Raw genomic sequence first — 15,250 nt, 5'->3', positions numbered from 1 at the left:
GTGAGCCCCAGTTCCATTCCATCAGCACTTTTGATTGTTTACTACTCTTCAGGTAAAATGTCCCAAGTTACAAGTTTTTGGCTCTGATAGTGATGCCATCTGTTGTTCTAAGACCAGACTTTCTGATGATTAAAATACCTGTGTCCAGACGGCAGAGATGACAAGTTTAAAAGCTCCTTTGTTCACAAGCCTTGGTAGCTGTAAGTAAAGCGATCGGGCAGATGCCCTCTCCCTGCCTGTCCAGGGGGTGGGACGAGCACCTGTTTGAGTAGTGTCACCTCAGACTTGGCGGCAAATGGCCCAAAGGAGCAACTTCGCAGAGGGGCTTCCAGATGTTCACCTCAGAAGCCGTAACATTGTCACGTGCAGCAGCTCAGCGTCCTTGTCCCCACGTGTGAAACTCCTGTAGACCCCAGCGATGGGAAAAGAGCAAAACAAAGTTCTGTTTGGGGCTGAGCCACACACAGGACGAGGACCTCCAGAGCCAGAAAGGAGTCCCGGTACCAGAAGAAGTGGGCAGCCCAGATTACCTGGGGAGGAAAGGGAGCTACAGTCCTTCCTTGTTGAATTTCGTGCAGAGGAAGCGGCTTAGGTTTGCTTTTGGAGGATGTTTTTCAGCAGAGAAGAAATTGTGTTAGCTCGTAGTCCAGAGGTAGCTCTTGCACTGGGTACCACTGGAGGCAGAGGTTCAGAGAACTGTCTAAGGGCTTTTGTCTTTCTCCCTGCGTCTCAGCTTCACCTTCGTCTTTCCTCTGTTAGGGTGTCCTTCTCCAGGGGGCTGGCTGTTTCCTCCGCACAGACAAAGATGGCCACACACAGCTCTATGGTGACACTGGCCTTATTACATTTGTAAAGAGCTCAGGAGGTCCAGTTGGGACAGGCCACTCTTCAATCCAAAATAAACAAAGTGCATTTGATGAAGTGAAGAGTGAGTGCTGCTTTTGGCCACTGCATCTTTCCTGAGAATGCACATTCTATGTGTGTGCGGTGTTGCACCCTCTCAACTCCCTGAATCTTGCTTCCAAATTCGCAGAAGCTACTGTGGGTTGTAATGCTTTTAATGGGTAGCGCCCGTCTTTGTAGGTTTTTATTTCAGTGGAAACATTTGGGTCACCATTAGCTTAAAGAATCCCTTTCTAACTTCATTTCATTGGTTTCCAAGTGGGGTACTATACATGTCTTTAAGATTTGCCACAGTTCTGGGGTCCCCAGGCACAGTTGTGATTTTTTTTGAAGGCATCATCTTCTAGAACTCCCAAGATCCAGAGCTTCCCCCGCCCCCAACTCAGAGCCACCTCTGTCTTTCTGCAGGCTTTTGAAGGTTGCTACCCAGACACACACACGCACATACAGACACACACACACACGAGCATGTCCTCTTTATTATCATCAGTAGGTGTAGTAATCACTGAGATAGAGGAAAGTTGTTTAGTTTTTAAATTAAAACGTTATGATGCAGCTTGGCAAGAATCCTGAGTTTTTGCCTGTATCCAAACACTGGACTCTCTCTGTCTCTACTGTTTGGGTCTGGTAAGACTGTCAGCGCAAGTGCAATGAATCAGGGGAGCTTCTGTAATTTTCTTCTGAGGCTCCACTTGATTACGGTGGAGGGACTGATAATGTCTTGTTTTTCACTTGTTTCTCGTCTTCTAGGCACTTGAAGAGGCCCAGAAAGCTATTCAGCAACTCTTTGGAAAAATCAAAGATATCAAGGACAAAGCAGAAAAATCGGAGCAAATGGTGAGTTTAGGTTTCCTCCTGCCATTTCTGCACCGGAAGAGGAAGGTGGCGTCTCATCCCATCGTGCTAATTAATGGGCTTGTTCTCCCACCTGCTGCCAACCCCACACCCACATCTCCGTGGCCAGCCCTGGGAGTACTTTCCAGATCCATTCGGGAGGCACTGCTGGACGTGGAGTGACCCACCATCCCTGCTGCCCTACATTTGCAGCCTTGGTTTTAAATAGGGCAAGTTTTCTTCTCCTTTCCCCAAAATAGTTTCCGAGTCATTTTGGATTCCTTTCTCCAGCATTGGTTTGTATCACATATTTCTCAGTTAAGATGTCTGACATGTAACTTGGTATCACTGGAAAACTGAATCTGGGGGTGGGATGCATCCTGCCCGTGATATGTGCTGCTGGTTCTGATTAAGTCCTCCCTCTGCTCAGTGGTGTCCCGCCACCCCCGGTGCGGTGCTCAGAGCTCTCTGCCAATCAAGGGGCCATCCTCGCATACCCCTGCTCCATGGGAGGCCCTATGACATGCTCGCTCCGGGGCTCCCCTTCTGACTACAGACTGTAATGTCTCTGAATGCCAGTGTCTTCCACTCTAAGTGAGAATAATACTGCTTCAAAGGGTCATTGTAAGAATAAATGTACGGAGAGCGCTGAGCATAGTCCTGGGCTGGTGTTAGTTGCTCAGTGAACGAAAGCCATAATTAATGTCATTTTTCCCCCCTACTTTTTTTGGTTACAAAAATACTGCAGACCTCTTGCCCTCCATTTTATTATAATCTACTCCAGGAACAGATCTGAAGTCACGCTCCTGTGTATCCTTCCGTTCTCTTCAATGGCCATTCTGGCAAGAGAGCAGGGTCTGGGATGCGGGGCGGGAGGGCCAGGCTTCCACGGAGGGGACAGTGGGGCGGGGTGGGCAGTTTGATATTGTTATGTGACTAGCACAGCCTCCAAGGTCAGACTGCCTGCCTTCAGATCCACCCCCTCCACTTACTGACCGTGGACCTTAAACAAGTTATTTGACGCCTCTGTACCTCAGTTTCCTCACCATACAGTGGGGATCATGGTCGTGTGTGCATTGTGGAATTGTGGGGATTCGGTGAGATAATGCCAGCACACAGGCAGGCACTGGCTGAGTGTCCGTCATAGCTGTTCTTACCTTTAGCTCTTCCTGCTCCTCCCAGGCAGGTGGCGTTAGGGATGTCACTACCAAACTAGGGTCAAAGGAGGAGAACTCTTCCATCAAAGGAAAACAGAATGAATACTTGTGCTTCATCCCAGAGTTAAATAGCCTTTGAGAGGAGGTGATGTGTCGTCAGAGAGGGATTTGGACTTGTGCTCCTTTCCCCGGGGAGGCACTGCACTCAGCACCACCCATGGACCACTAAAGCTCGATGCTCAGGTGCCACAATCAGATGTGACTTCTGCCAGCGTTTCTTGGGCTCAGATTTCTTACTCCTAGATTTCCTCATGACGCTGATCTGCTGTTCTGTACTGCACTCCCTCTTCTAGCCCCGTGGGGATGCAACGGCAGTTTGAGGAGACTGCTGCTGATGTCATGAGATGTTTTCTTTTCCAGCAGCCTGCTTTCCTGGACAGTACTTTGCTAAAGGCAAGAGGAGGCAAGGTGAAGAGAACTGATGTCTGTGGACTCTTTCAGCATGCCCAGCCCTGTACCCGTTCCTTTATACAAGTGAACGAATTTAGCCCTCACAGCAGCCTTATGAACTAGGTTTTATTATCATTATTATTTTTATGAACGCCCATTTTATCAGTGAGGAAACTGAGACTCAGTGAGGCTAAGCAGCTTGATCTGGGACACCGAGTTGGGGAGCAGAAGAGCTGGAATTCAACCCTAGAACTCTCTGACACCCAAACCTGCCATGTTGAGTTCTATCCTTTTTTGGCTGCCCAGGGATAAGAGTTAAGGTAAATTAACTACCAGTGTTTAGTTTTGCAGAACAGTCTCATGTGCCTTTGGCCTGAGCACCCCTTGTGTGAGCTGCCATTAAGGGTTTGGTTTAGGGGGGTAACAAAAAGCTGAGTGTGTCTGGAGAAGCACAGGCTATGTGATGGGGAGGGATGGGGGACACTGGGAGTGAAGAGACCAGTCAGCTCTGGTGCAGAGCCACAGGGACTTGAAGGAGGAGCAGAAGGGAGCTAGTGAGGCGGAGGAAGAATATTCAGGATTTATTGACTAACGATGCAGGAATTAGTGGAGTGACTGGCTTTTAACACAGTAGTTAAAGACCCCTTGATGTTAGCACTGGAGCTAAGGAACCCAGGGGATGGCACAGGGATTTTTCAGTGGGAAAGAGAATGATTTCAGCCTTGTGAGGGAATGATCAGATTATAGGGCCTGTAATAACGCCCATATGTAGTTTATTATACCACTCCTGATCTGCTTTTTCCCAAAATTCAGTTGGTTATTCAGTCAAGAGGTGGTAGGTTCTTAACCCCACGCTCCCCTCCCCCACAATAGAAATAAAGATATTTTGGTGGCCCGAGGGTTATGGAGAAAGAGCAGGCTTCATGGGGCAAGTCCCCATGAAAGAGGCTTTTTCTACTAAGATCCAGGTCAGCCTAGCAGGTTTGTGGGTGTGGAACTGAGCTGTGCAGGTCGTAATCTTCATGACTCCATCCAGGTGATCGGGCTCTAAAAACCCAGGTCACTCACTAGAGGGTTTTTCCACTTTTAAAGAGAGATCTGTCTTTCTAGTGACTAGAATGTTTGTGCCCAGTTTCCAGGGCGCCCCATTCCCTCTGGGAACCTGGGAAGCCAAATTGCTCTTTAGACCGTATCTTGGTCAGCATGGACGCAGACAGTTCAGTGGAAGAGTCCACCTGGGCATTAACAGAGTTGGAGGATTGTTCCCCGCTCACTACTGAATGTACTTTTCTAGTGACTGAAATATGCTTACATTCCCAGCTACGGAGTTCCTTTGTCTTGGACCCGGTGGGTCAACATTTAGAATTTTACTCCTCTGATTGCCTTCTGTCTCCCTGAAGACTGTGCCTCTCCTCTTACATTACCTGTTAAACTGATGTTAGAGGAGTTACAGATCACTCTTTTTTTTTTCTTTTTTTATTGAAGTGTAGTCAGTTTACAATGTTGTGTCAGTTTCTGGTGTATAGCATCATGTTTCAGTCACACATATACATATATATATATATTCCTTTTCGTGTTGTTTTTCATTATAGGTTACTACAAGATATTGAATATAGTTCCCTGTGCTGTACAATAGAAACGTGTTATCTGTTTTATATTTAGTAGTTAGTATCTGCACATCTTGAACTCCCAGTTTATCCCTTGCCACCCCCTTGCCCCACCTAGTAACCATGTTTTCTAAGTCTGTGCATTTTATTCTTCTTGACATTTGAGAAGTCTTTCTTTACTGGAGACTGGGCAGAAAACTTTAATACCATGAATAAAGACCATCTCAATAGTATTAGCTGACCAGTACTGTCCTTTTTTTTTTTTTACTTGAGTTGCTGGGGCTTAAACCCAGGACCTCGTGCATGCTAGCACACATTCTACCACTGAACCATACCCCCACCCCCAATGCTGTCCATTTTGTAGCGAACATAGTAGCCCCAGTGCCAGAAGGCATACTTCTCTGACCTTGTTCAAGAGAAGACACGATGCACTTGGCTCCTGGACCCCGTACAACCCTCTAAATTGCTGTTTGGATCATTCCATTTGGGGTGAAGAGTAAAGTTCATTTCATTCTCACAGCTGACGATTTTGTAACCCTAAGTAAAGTCTGTCTGCTGAAGAAATGCCAAATTAAACTTAAACAGGCTGATTGGAAATCATTTTGAGTATGTACTGGGGGAACACCTGTTTTCTCCTAGGGCTCACCTGACATGTCTTTTCCTCACTTCATTTGCATTAGTTTCTTGTGAGGCCACTTCCAGATGGGTTTACGTCTTTCTTAACTGTCCTCCTTTTCCTCCTGTGGTTTTTCAATATTTAGGTTAAAGAAATCACCCGCGACATCAAGCAGTTAGATCATGCCAAACGCCACCTGACCACCTCGATCACGACGCTGAACCACCTGCACATGCTGGCGGGCGGTGTCGACTCCCTGGAGTAAGCATGTCTCGTTCTCTTGTGGGTCCAGGGGAAGTGACTGTGTCACAGAGAGAGCAGCAGCCTAGGTCTGTTTACTTCTCAGCCCAGAAAGTCTCACCATCCTGCCCTGCGTTCTGCAAATCGGTCTTAAATGTTTAGTCACCACTTTGACTTTGTGCCCTCTGGTGCTCAGTGTGTGACAGACACCTAAGACTTTGAAGTGAGGGCCAGGTGAGTCTAAAGGGGAAAGCATTGGAGAATGAGTCCAAGGATACGGATCATTTACACATGGTAGAGCTGTACTGTGCCAGCCGACGAGGTGATGTGGGGCCCTAATCACCCCCACGGTCTCTGCCTTGGCAAATGTTCCTGCTTGTGTTGGGCGGAGTTGCACCACTGTTGAATGCGCCACATGGAAACAGGCCTATCATTCAACCCACTTTTTCAAAGACAGTAGTTCCCTGTTTCGCTTGTAGAGGACCTATAGGGAATGGTACATGAGAACATTAGGAACAGTGTTAAAAGGAAGAGCTGCTTGCTTACCTCACAGAAGCAGTCCAAATGCCTCCTTTACTAGCAAGATTCTGACATTCTTGCTCAATTCTGTGGTCCCTCTCAGGCTGAGAATCCCCCGTCCAAGTCTCAGTGTAATCTCATGTGTGAACAGAGAAAGAGCGCCTTTAGGGAAATTGAGATACAGGATTTGAAGTCAGGGGATTAGAGGACAGATTCCTGCCTCATCTCCCCCAGACATCGCATGAGCTTCAGCGAAACCTGGTCCATTCTCCTGCGAGTAGTGATCAGAGGTGGGCAGGCCAGCGGGAGACAGGAAGAGCAGTGTCCCTGTCCCTTTCCTCAGGTGCTCAGTGTTCTCCACCCAACTAGCAGACCAGGCAGTGGTAGCAACATGACACCTTGGCTTGAACTTGATCCTATCTTTTTAAATGCCTCTTCAGGGAAGTCATAAACTATACAGTTAATTAAAAAAATGAAAAATTTAGGTCTAATAATTTGTTCCTTCCTTGCTGTGTGTAACTGTTGACTTTATCAGCATCCTTTTATTTAAGCCTCATTAACCTTAGCAGTAGGGAAACTAAACATACTTGACACAGAGTTGCTTAACATTGGCTTAAAATCTACAGCTAATAGATTGCATATAAATGCTCTTTGTTGTAACCTGGGAAGATGTTTGGTTTGCGCAAGTCCTGTAACTCTCAAATAATGACATCCCTACCCCTGTTACCTGTCAAAAGCCCACTGATTCCATAATTCCCAACCCAAATCCCAAATCCATGGTCTCCCCAATTTCCTCTCTCCCCACCCAATGAGAATCCATCACTTACACATTCTATTGTACCTCCCATGGCATGTAGCTTGGACTTCTTGTAAGAACTGAGTTCATCTTGCTTGGTGTTAGTTAGATGTGTACTCTTCCTTACTAGCTGATATCCTCTTAAGGATTTGAACCAGGTCTTATTTTTTTTTCCCTCTCCCAGTACACAGTACCATATATATTCAGTGCTTAGCAAACACTTACCAAATTGAGTTGGTGTCTGTTTTAGAGCCCAGAATAGGTTGTTCCGTGTCTGTATCTTGTGTCTTTAGTGTGTTTCCAGAGTACTCAACTTCTTATTTCCTTGCAGAGCCATGACCAGGAGAAGACAGTATGGAGAAGTTGCTAATCTTCTTCAAGGTGTAATGAATGTTCTGGAGCACTTCCACAAATATATGGGGATTCCACAGATCCGGCAGCTTTCAGAAAGGTAAAATGTCATTGGAGAAAATGATCTTCCTTTGTAAGGAAAGATGGTGCCGGGCAGCGCTCCAGCACTCAGCTCGGCATGGTCACTGTAGAATCTTACCGTGGGAAGGAACCTCAGATGTCACCTGATCTGACTCTACCTGTTGCAGACACCCCCTCTGCTGTACCCTTACCAACTGCTTACCATGTCTTCTAAAGCTGCCTATGTTAGTTGCTGGCCTGGCTCCCTAGAGTGGCAGCCGGTGAGTTGTATATGTGGACAACTCTCAGCTGTCCACTTTTGTAGTAGAAGCTGTTCTAGTTGTCTGTTTCCTGCTAACCAACAAGACCCAAGACCTAGTGGCTAGCAGCAGCAGTTATTTCACTCATGTAGTTTGGCATGGCTCAGCGGGAACGGCTCGTCTCTGCTCTATGCAGCGTCAGCTGGAGCAGCTCGAGTTGGGGCTGGAGGATCCGCTGGTTTACTGTCGTGGGTGGGTGGCACATTAGCGCTCACTGTCGGCTGGGAGCGCAGCTGGGGTATCCTCCATGGGCTGCATGGGCTTCCTCCTGGTGAGGTGCCTGTGGCCCAAGAATGAGCATCCCAAGAGAACCAGGTCCTAGAAGTCACATAGTGTCACTCCTATAGTCACAGGGCTGTCAAGATTCAAGAGGAAGAAACGTAGTCTCCCCTACCCCTAATGAGAGGAATGTCCAAGTCATGCTGGTAAAAAGAGCCCGTGGGCTGAGATACACTGCTGTGGCAGTCTTTGGAAAATTCAGTCTGCCACTAGAACTTCAGATGCGACAAAATAGTGACTTAGCCTCTTTAAATTTGTTCTTCCTGTTCTGTTGAGTTTTAAATCCAGATTCAGAGCCAATAACAAGAAAGGCAGATGCTTAAAGAGAAGGAAGATGAGGATCTGAAGGAAGATGAGGGGGTGGGGAATTTAATGCCTTTTCTGTTAGAAGTAGCAGCAGGGAAAATACTAAGAAGACAGAGACAGTCACAGTTGGCAGATCTTAATCTTTATTGCAGCAGAGAAGAAACGAAGGGGCCAGTGTTCAGCAGGAGCCATTGTTTTCCATTCTGCCTTCTTATGTGGCCTGATTGTTGCAGGCTTCTTTTTTTCTCAGTTTCTTTATTTTTAATTATATAAGTAATACACATGTACAATTTCTTTATTAAAAAAAGTCAATATGCAGATGAAACGTAAGTCCTCTTTAGCGGTACCTCACATGCCAGTGCTACCCGTGGAGGGCGTTACTGTTAGCCATTTCCTGCTTATCCTCCAGATTTTTTTTTCTGTGCGTTTACATAAATGTATAGTTTCAGTTTCTGGGTTTATTTTGCTTTATGTTGTTTTGAATACATGATTTCATACCATATGCTTCATTCTGAAACTTTCTTTTTAATTTAGCTATGTATTTTAGAGATTTTCCCATATCAGTGCATATAGACCTATCTCATTCTTTTTCAGTGATTCACAGAATTCTGAGGTGTACCATACCACAGGCTATTTAACCATTTTCATATCATTAGACTTTTGGCTTCTGACTTTTAGAATACACTCTCCTTTGCACATCTGCATGTATTTCTCTGGGATCGTTTCTGGATGATAGGTTCTGAAATTCTGATGAATGGTACAACATGAATGAACCTGAAAACATGCTAAATGTTTCTTGTGAAATTCCCAGTACCTGAACATTGGAACTTCTAGGTCTGCTGCCATGTTTCTTAATTTTTCTTCTATCCTTTGTATCTTTCTGTTGTGTTAAGCTGAATTCCTCAACTCAGCCTTCCTGTTCTAATTTATTTCTCAGTCGTGCCCATTCTGTTATTCGGCCCAGCTGTTGAGTTTTTATCTCAATGATCCACCTTACTCTTCAGGGAGTCTTGTCAATCTTTTTTCATGGGTATAGTATCCTCTTAAATTTCTCAGTGAGTATAAATTACATGTGTTTCAAAGCTCTGAGTTGCCTGTTCCATGCCTCTGTTCTCTCACGTAGGGTCTTCCGTTGAGCGTGGTGACTCTTTTGCTCGGTGTTAGCACTCTTGCAGTATTCGGGGGTTTCTAGCTGAAGGCACCTTTTTGGCTGTGAGCTCCTGCCAGTCTGGTCAGGGATACGCTTTCGCTGCCATGCACTTGCAAGGCAGGCGCCGCTCGGCTGGGTGTGCCGCCCACGGCTCTGCCCAAGCCCGTGGGGCTGGAGCGGGGAGCTGCCGGGTGGATATGCTGGTGGCTCATCTTCTGGGCCTGTGGTCTCCCCGATCCGCCTGGATATTGTCAGCCCTCTGGCCACTGCTGGGCTTCTCAGACCCACACCCACCCCAACCTGGGTGTTCAAGGCCAGAGTGCAGACCTGGACCCCAGCTTCATTGCCCAGGGTGCCCCCCCACCTTGGTATTGGCTCCCCTCGTGTCTGTCATCTTTGAAAAGCCACTTGAGGGAGGGGTGTCCTTCTTCAGTCCTGTCCTCCTGGAGTTCTTAGTCAGCCACTTCTTTTCTTGCCTGGTTCTGGATTCTTATTAAAATCGTTTCATTGCTTCTGAGGATCTGGGGCGGGAAAGGGAGAGGATACATCACGTTCTCCATGTGCCATCCAACAGTGGAAATGCCAGAGCCCTGTTCAGGAATGTCGGAGCGGAGCTGGGCAGGATGCTAGGGAAATCACCACCCTTCCCTCATCGCCCCTAACCCCTCACACTTAGAGCTGGCCGATCGCCGTGTCACACTGAGGGTAGGAAGTGGCCAAGAGAGCAGACGAACAGAGCTTTATGAGCTGCAAGAAAGAAGGAAGCTCGGGTGGAGAAGCAGACTCGCTGTCAGTGGATAGGGGGGCGGGAGTGCAGCAGCACCTCCGTTACCCTCCTGATAACCCAGCGTTAGTCATTTCCCATTCATGTCTTCATTCCTTCGTTTACCTAAGAGACCTTTACCATTCAGTTTCTGTATCCTGGTCCTGTGCTGGCATATTGAGAGCACAAAAACAAGAAATAAATACTCTCTGCCCTCAAGGAGTTCACCATTTTTGTGTAGAGAAGGGAAATACTAAGAAAATTCCAGTATAGTATGGATATAACAAAACTGGTCTCTGCTGTACAGGCATAGCAGGTCTCAGGGGCCAAGGGGGGAGGTCAGAGAGGAATTCAATTTTAATCTGATCTTAAAAGAATGGGTAGGATCTTACCACCAAGACAAGAAGAGGTGGGAGGGAAATAGAAGAGAGAAAACATCATGGAACATGGGGAGACAGTGGAAGGTGAAAGACTGTAGAGGTAGGCAGGGTCAGGTTTTAGCCGCTTTGATAAGGAATCTGTTCTTCATTTTGTGGACGATGAGAGATTTTAAGCAAGGAGAGGCCTGATCTCATATGTATTTTGTAAAAGATTTGTGGATTCTAGTAGGTACAAGAGCCTGGAGACTGAGATTATGTTCTGGATTAGAAAAGACAAAGACCAAACCAGACAGTGACCATGAGGTCAAGGAGACGTGTTGAAGGGTTAGTTACCAGAAGATTGTGTGGGATGGGCATCGTTGATGGCAAGGATGTGGCAGAACTGAATCTGATTCATAAAACAAACAAAAGAATGCAGTCTTTTAGGGTTATTTGCTTTTTAACGTTTTTTTTTGAAGAGGTGGTTTTATAAATTTGAAGGAACTTTGTGGTCACTGTTGCAATGACATTCCCTTTAAAAGGGGAAAAATAGAGCATTCTATCAAGATAATTCGGTGCCCTAGCCATTCCTTATCGTGTAGGATTGCTGCACACACGGGAGGATTTGCTTTTCTTTTAGTTCATTTCACAACTTCCATTTGCAAAAAAAAATGTGTGTTGATTAATAGAGAATGCGGGCTATTAAGTAACATGAAAAATAGCAGAAGAGAAGAGATCTTCTCTTGTTTTCAGTGCCTGACTACAATTATTTCTCAAGAGGTACTGAAAGTCTGAGGAAAGTCCAGACTTCTTATTTTTAGCATCATTTCTGGTGAATTTTCCTCTCATGTTTACATAGTGATGGTAGAACCATCTGGAAGTGATAGAAATAGCTTGTTTGTTTGGGGGGAGGCGGGAGGGCGGGAGAGTTACACCCTGTACACTGCTTCGGTTTCTCTGACTTAATAGCTCGCTGTCTGTAAACTGTGAAAGTCATAGGAAAGATTGTGTCCTGAAAGCTGTGCCTGTACATTTGAAATATGAAGGTCATGGACTTTGATTTGAATATAGCTATTTCTTCCAACTACCCTTCTGGAAAATACTTACACGTTAATGTAGCGTTGAAGGAAAGATTTTTTTTCTTTAATGTCATCTTTACATTTCAAATCCTCCTGGCTTAAGAATATCCATGAAAACAAATGCGTCTTAGTAATCAGTCAGTATTTCCTGAGAAAGATGAGAAGATTCCTGCATTCTCTTGAACCCCCTGAAACCTTTGGACTGAAACAGATCTTTCAGGGCTATTTCTAACCCCTTATACATGAGAGATACTTGGTAAGTTGAGAGGAATCACATGGCGAAGTGATAAAAGAAACTAAAGTCAGGATGAAAAGGCCTGGCTGGCTGGATGACTGTGACAGGTTCTTTCTGAAAGAACTTGAGTTTCAAAAGTAAGGATTTCAAAAATGTGAAGGTTTTGCTTGATCTCAGTGTCCCACTGAGTCACTCAGAGATTCTGGGTTGAGATTCTTTATAGAGCCTGTTTGTCTGGAAACGGAGCATCTGACTAATCTGACTGACTAACCGTTCTGCCCAGTACAGGCTCTGTATTTTGGGAAGTCAGTTTATTGCGAACAGTTGAGGGTATTTTCTTTGGGACTGTCATTCACAAGGTATTGGAAGGATCAAGGTTATTTTATCTATAAATGTCTAAATGGTTTTCATGGTTTGCTGTCCCCTTTATGAAATCTGACAGCGCATTTAGGGAAAGGCGCCTTTGGACTACCTGTGGTCACATGATTGACCCATGGAGGATGCCAGGAGCAGTTGGTTGACCTTTTTTACTGGGCAGCTCAGTGAATCTTCCATTCCTGAGGAGTGGGCAACCCTGAGTTGTCACCAGCCAACCAGGCTGCATTGGTCTGGATGCCAGGAGGAATTTTTATTCTCCCTCTTCTCTTAGTTGTAGATTGATTTTCATAAGGATGACTAGGAGAGCATGGTGGCTGAACTCATTTACATGCTCTGCTAACAGAGTCTGTCGATCCATCTCTCTACCATAGGAACTTTGTGTTCATTGTTAAAGGAGGAAGGAGTATACGGGGGTGAGGCTGAAGATGTGTACTTTTTTTTTTTCTAATTTCTTGGTTTTGTTTGTTTTGAGGGGGAGGTAATTAGGTTTATTTATTTATTTACTTGTTTTAACAGAGGTGCTGGGTATTGAACTCAGGACCTCGTGCATTCTAAGCACACACTCTACCACTGAGCTACCCACTCCCCTCAAGACGTATACTTTTAAGTATGTTGACTTCTTTCTAGGATCCTGCTCAGGCAGCAGACTATAAAGACTACTGTTCACATCCTACCCCCGAAAGTGCATGAATCATGGTTTGGATTTGTAGGTACCATCATTAATGTCAATAAGGGAAATGGTTGCTCTTTCATCTGAGTCACTGAGAGACACTTCTAAAGGTACACATGGAAACATCTATGTGCAAAAGCTTATTATTCTGCTTCAGCATTAATTATACATCCAACTTGTGGTCACCTATAAAGATGGATGCTGTTGCCAGCTGGCGCTGTAAGACGAGTGTCATAGGATCATCAGACCAGGAGAGGATACTGAAAGGCATCTGGTTCTGGTCCAGACCTCCATCCCCAACCCCTTATTTCACAACTGATCTTAGTTGTGGCCCATGTAGGGGAAATGATTTCGTTAGGATTACACAGAGCTCACTGGTGACGCAGCTGAGTCTAGACTATCTCAAGAGGTGACTTTGGAAATGGATTGAAGAAGAGGGCAAGGGGGTCTGCTGATCACAGTCTGGTACTTCACACTCTCTCCTGCACTGATCACAGGCTCTGATTGTCTTTTCAGGTACTCCAATTTCAAATCTGGTAAAGAACATGGAGTTAGGGAGTGGAGGGGTGGGTGAGGTGACAGGCAGAGCTGGAACCATTGTATCACTGGCATGCTCAGGAGACCTGAGATTAAGACTGTGACTGTCCCTGGCGGGGGTGGAACTTCCCCTCCAGGAATTATCCTGTGGCTTAGGAGGGAACCCATGCTCTCCACATGCTGCCAGAAGGAGGGTAGGAACAGAGGGGCCGAGACTCGGGAAGCTCTGTCTTGTGACCTGGCACCAGGGGAGTCTGTCTGCCTGGCCCATTACGAGGAGTCATAAGACCTCATATGTACGGTTTTACAGAAGCATGTTCTCTTCTCTCCTGTCAGGGCTCACATTCAGGGTAGGTTCCCATGGTCCATTGGGCAACTGTGGATGCATGGCCCTGATTCTGATTTGGAGGCTACCCCAATAATAGCCTTATCTCTGTCATTTCTAGCCCCCTTGGAAAGTGACTGAAGAGGCTACAAACCCACCTGTGAAAGTGGTTTTAAAAGTTTTGAAGATAGTGGAAAAACCCTGGAAAGTATTTGGAATAAGGGATAATTATAACTATGCCACAGGGGGAAAAAAAAACTGGACTGATTTAGGTCCTGCCTATCCCCTCATTTAAAAAAAAAAAAACTGTAGGTTGCCAGGCACTGCCTAGTAGCCAAAGAAATTGTGGTTTTGAGCTGTTCGCTATTTCTAGAAACTTCATAAAGTTAATTCCAAAGTAACAGGGTGGAGACCAAAAAAGGAAGAACACTGTTTTATGGTGCTTTTAGCAAAGATAAAATATGTGCCTTGAGCTTAGGGCAGTCTGGCTCTGTGAGGATGGCTGGTGGGAGGCGTCCAGCTCCTGGGGCTGGTGGAGACCGTTGCGGGGGGCCTGACTAGCACTTCCCTTCTCCTCCCGCCGCTTCTCCTCCCTCCTCTCTCCTTCAAGCCCGAAACTGTTTCTTGAGCTCTGAGTTTCCATACAAACCACCATGTTCAGCACTGACCTCCCTCTCTAATGCGTTTTCATCCTCATGGTCTTCTGTGTGAACTCAGATCTTCATTCAGTGGCCTTCACGCTCAGTTAGCAGTTCATTTTATCATTTGGATCTTTTTCTTTTTAGAAAACACTCTTTTTGTTCATTTGTTAACATTTAGGACCCTACTGTTGGTTTCTGGGTTGAAACAACAACCACTCCGAAGCAGTACGGAGCCCCCTCCCCTCTTGTCCTCCAGGGAGCAGGAGAGTTGTTAGAGCAGTAACCTGAAATGGATTTCTATCCAGCTTGGGCATTCTTACATAGCGTTTTCCTGCAGCATAACTACCCCCTGATGACATTTTGTAAAGGTGAACACATTCTACCTCTCGACAGGTGAGGGGTGGCCTAGAAGAACTTTGGGCCACCAAAGTGAAAAGTCGTAGAGCCCAAGCTGTGGAAAATCCATAGTGAAAATCAGTCAGCTGAGTGGGTCCTGGTCCTGAACCTGCTACTAACTAGTGTGTGACCCCTCTTATTGCGCCACAGCTTCCCCCCTCCTTCCTGGCTGGTCCCTAAAGACTGCAGCCATTCTGACCCCTGTGGATCTTTGCACAATTACTCACAGACATTTGAAAATTATGCCAGGCAGTGAGTGATATGTTCTCTTTTCCCTAC

At 45.9% G+C, this 15,250-nt stretch overlaps 1 protein-coding gene across 1 annotated transcript in view; it reads left to right on the top strand.

Moving 5' to 3' along the window:
* The window catches only part of VPS53 (VPS53 subunit of GARP complex), a 118,379-nt gene that overhangs the window by 33,205 nt on the left and 69,924 nt on the right, over positions 1 to 15,250 (top strand). Inside the window, exons 5-7 of the mRNA XM_006184981.3 lie at positions 1,654 to 1,740; positions 5,713 to 5,828; positions 7,454 to 7,573. Coding sequence (XP_006185043.1) covers positions 1,654 to 1,740; positions 5,713 to 5,828; positions 7,454 to 7,573 — 323 coding nt within the window. The remainder of the gene's footprint in view (positions 1 to 1,653; positions 1,741 to 5,712; positions 5,829 to 7,453; positions 7,574 to 15,250) is intronic.

This window comes from Camelus ferus, chromosome 16, assembly GCF_009834535.1.
Source record: "Camelus ferus isolate YT-003-E chromosome 16, BCGSAC_Cfer_1.0, whole genome shotgun sequence".
Classification (NCBI taxonomy): Eukaryota; Metazoa; Chordata; class Mammalia; order Artiodactyla; family Camelidae; genus Camelus; species Camelus ferus.
Note: the sequence above shows the minus strand (reverse complement) of the source record. Positions and strands in the feature narration are given on the sequence as shown.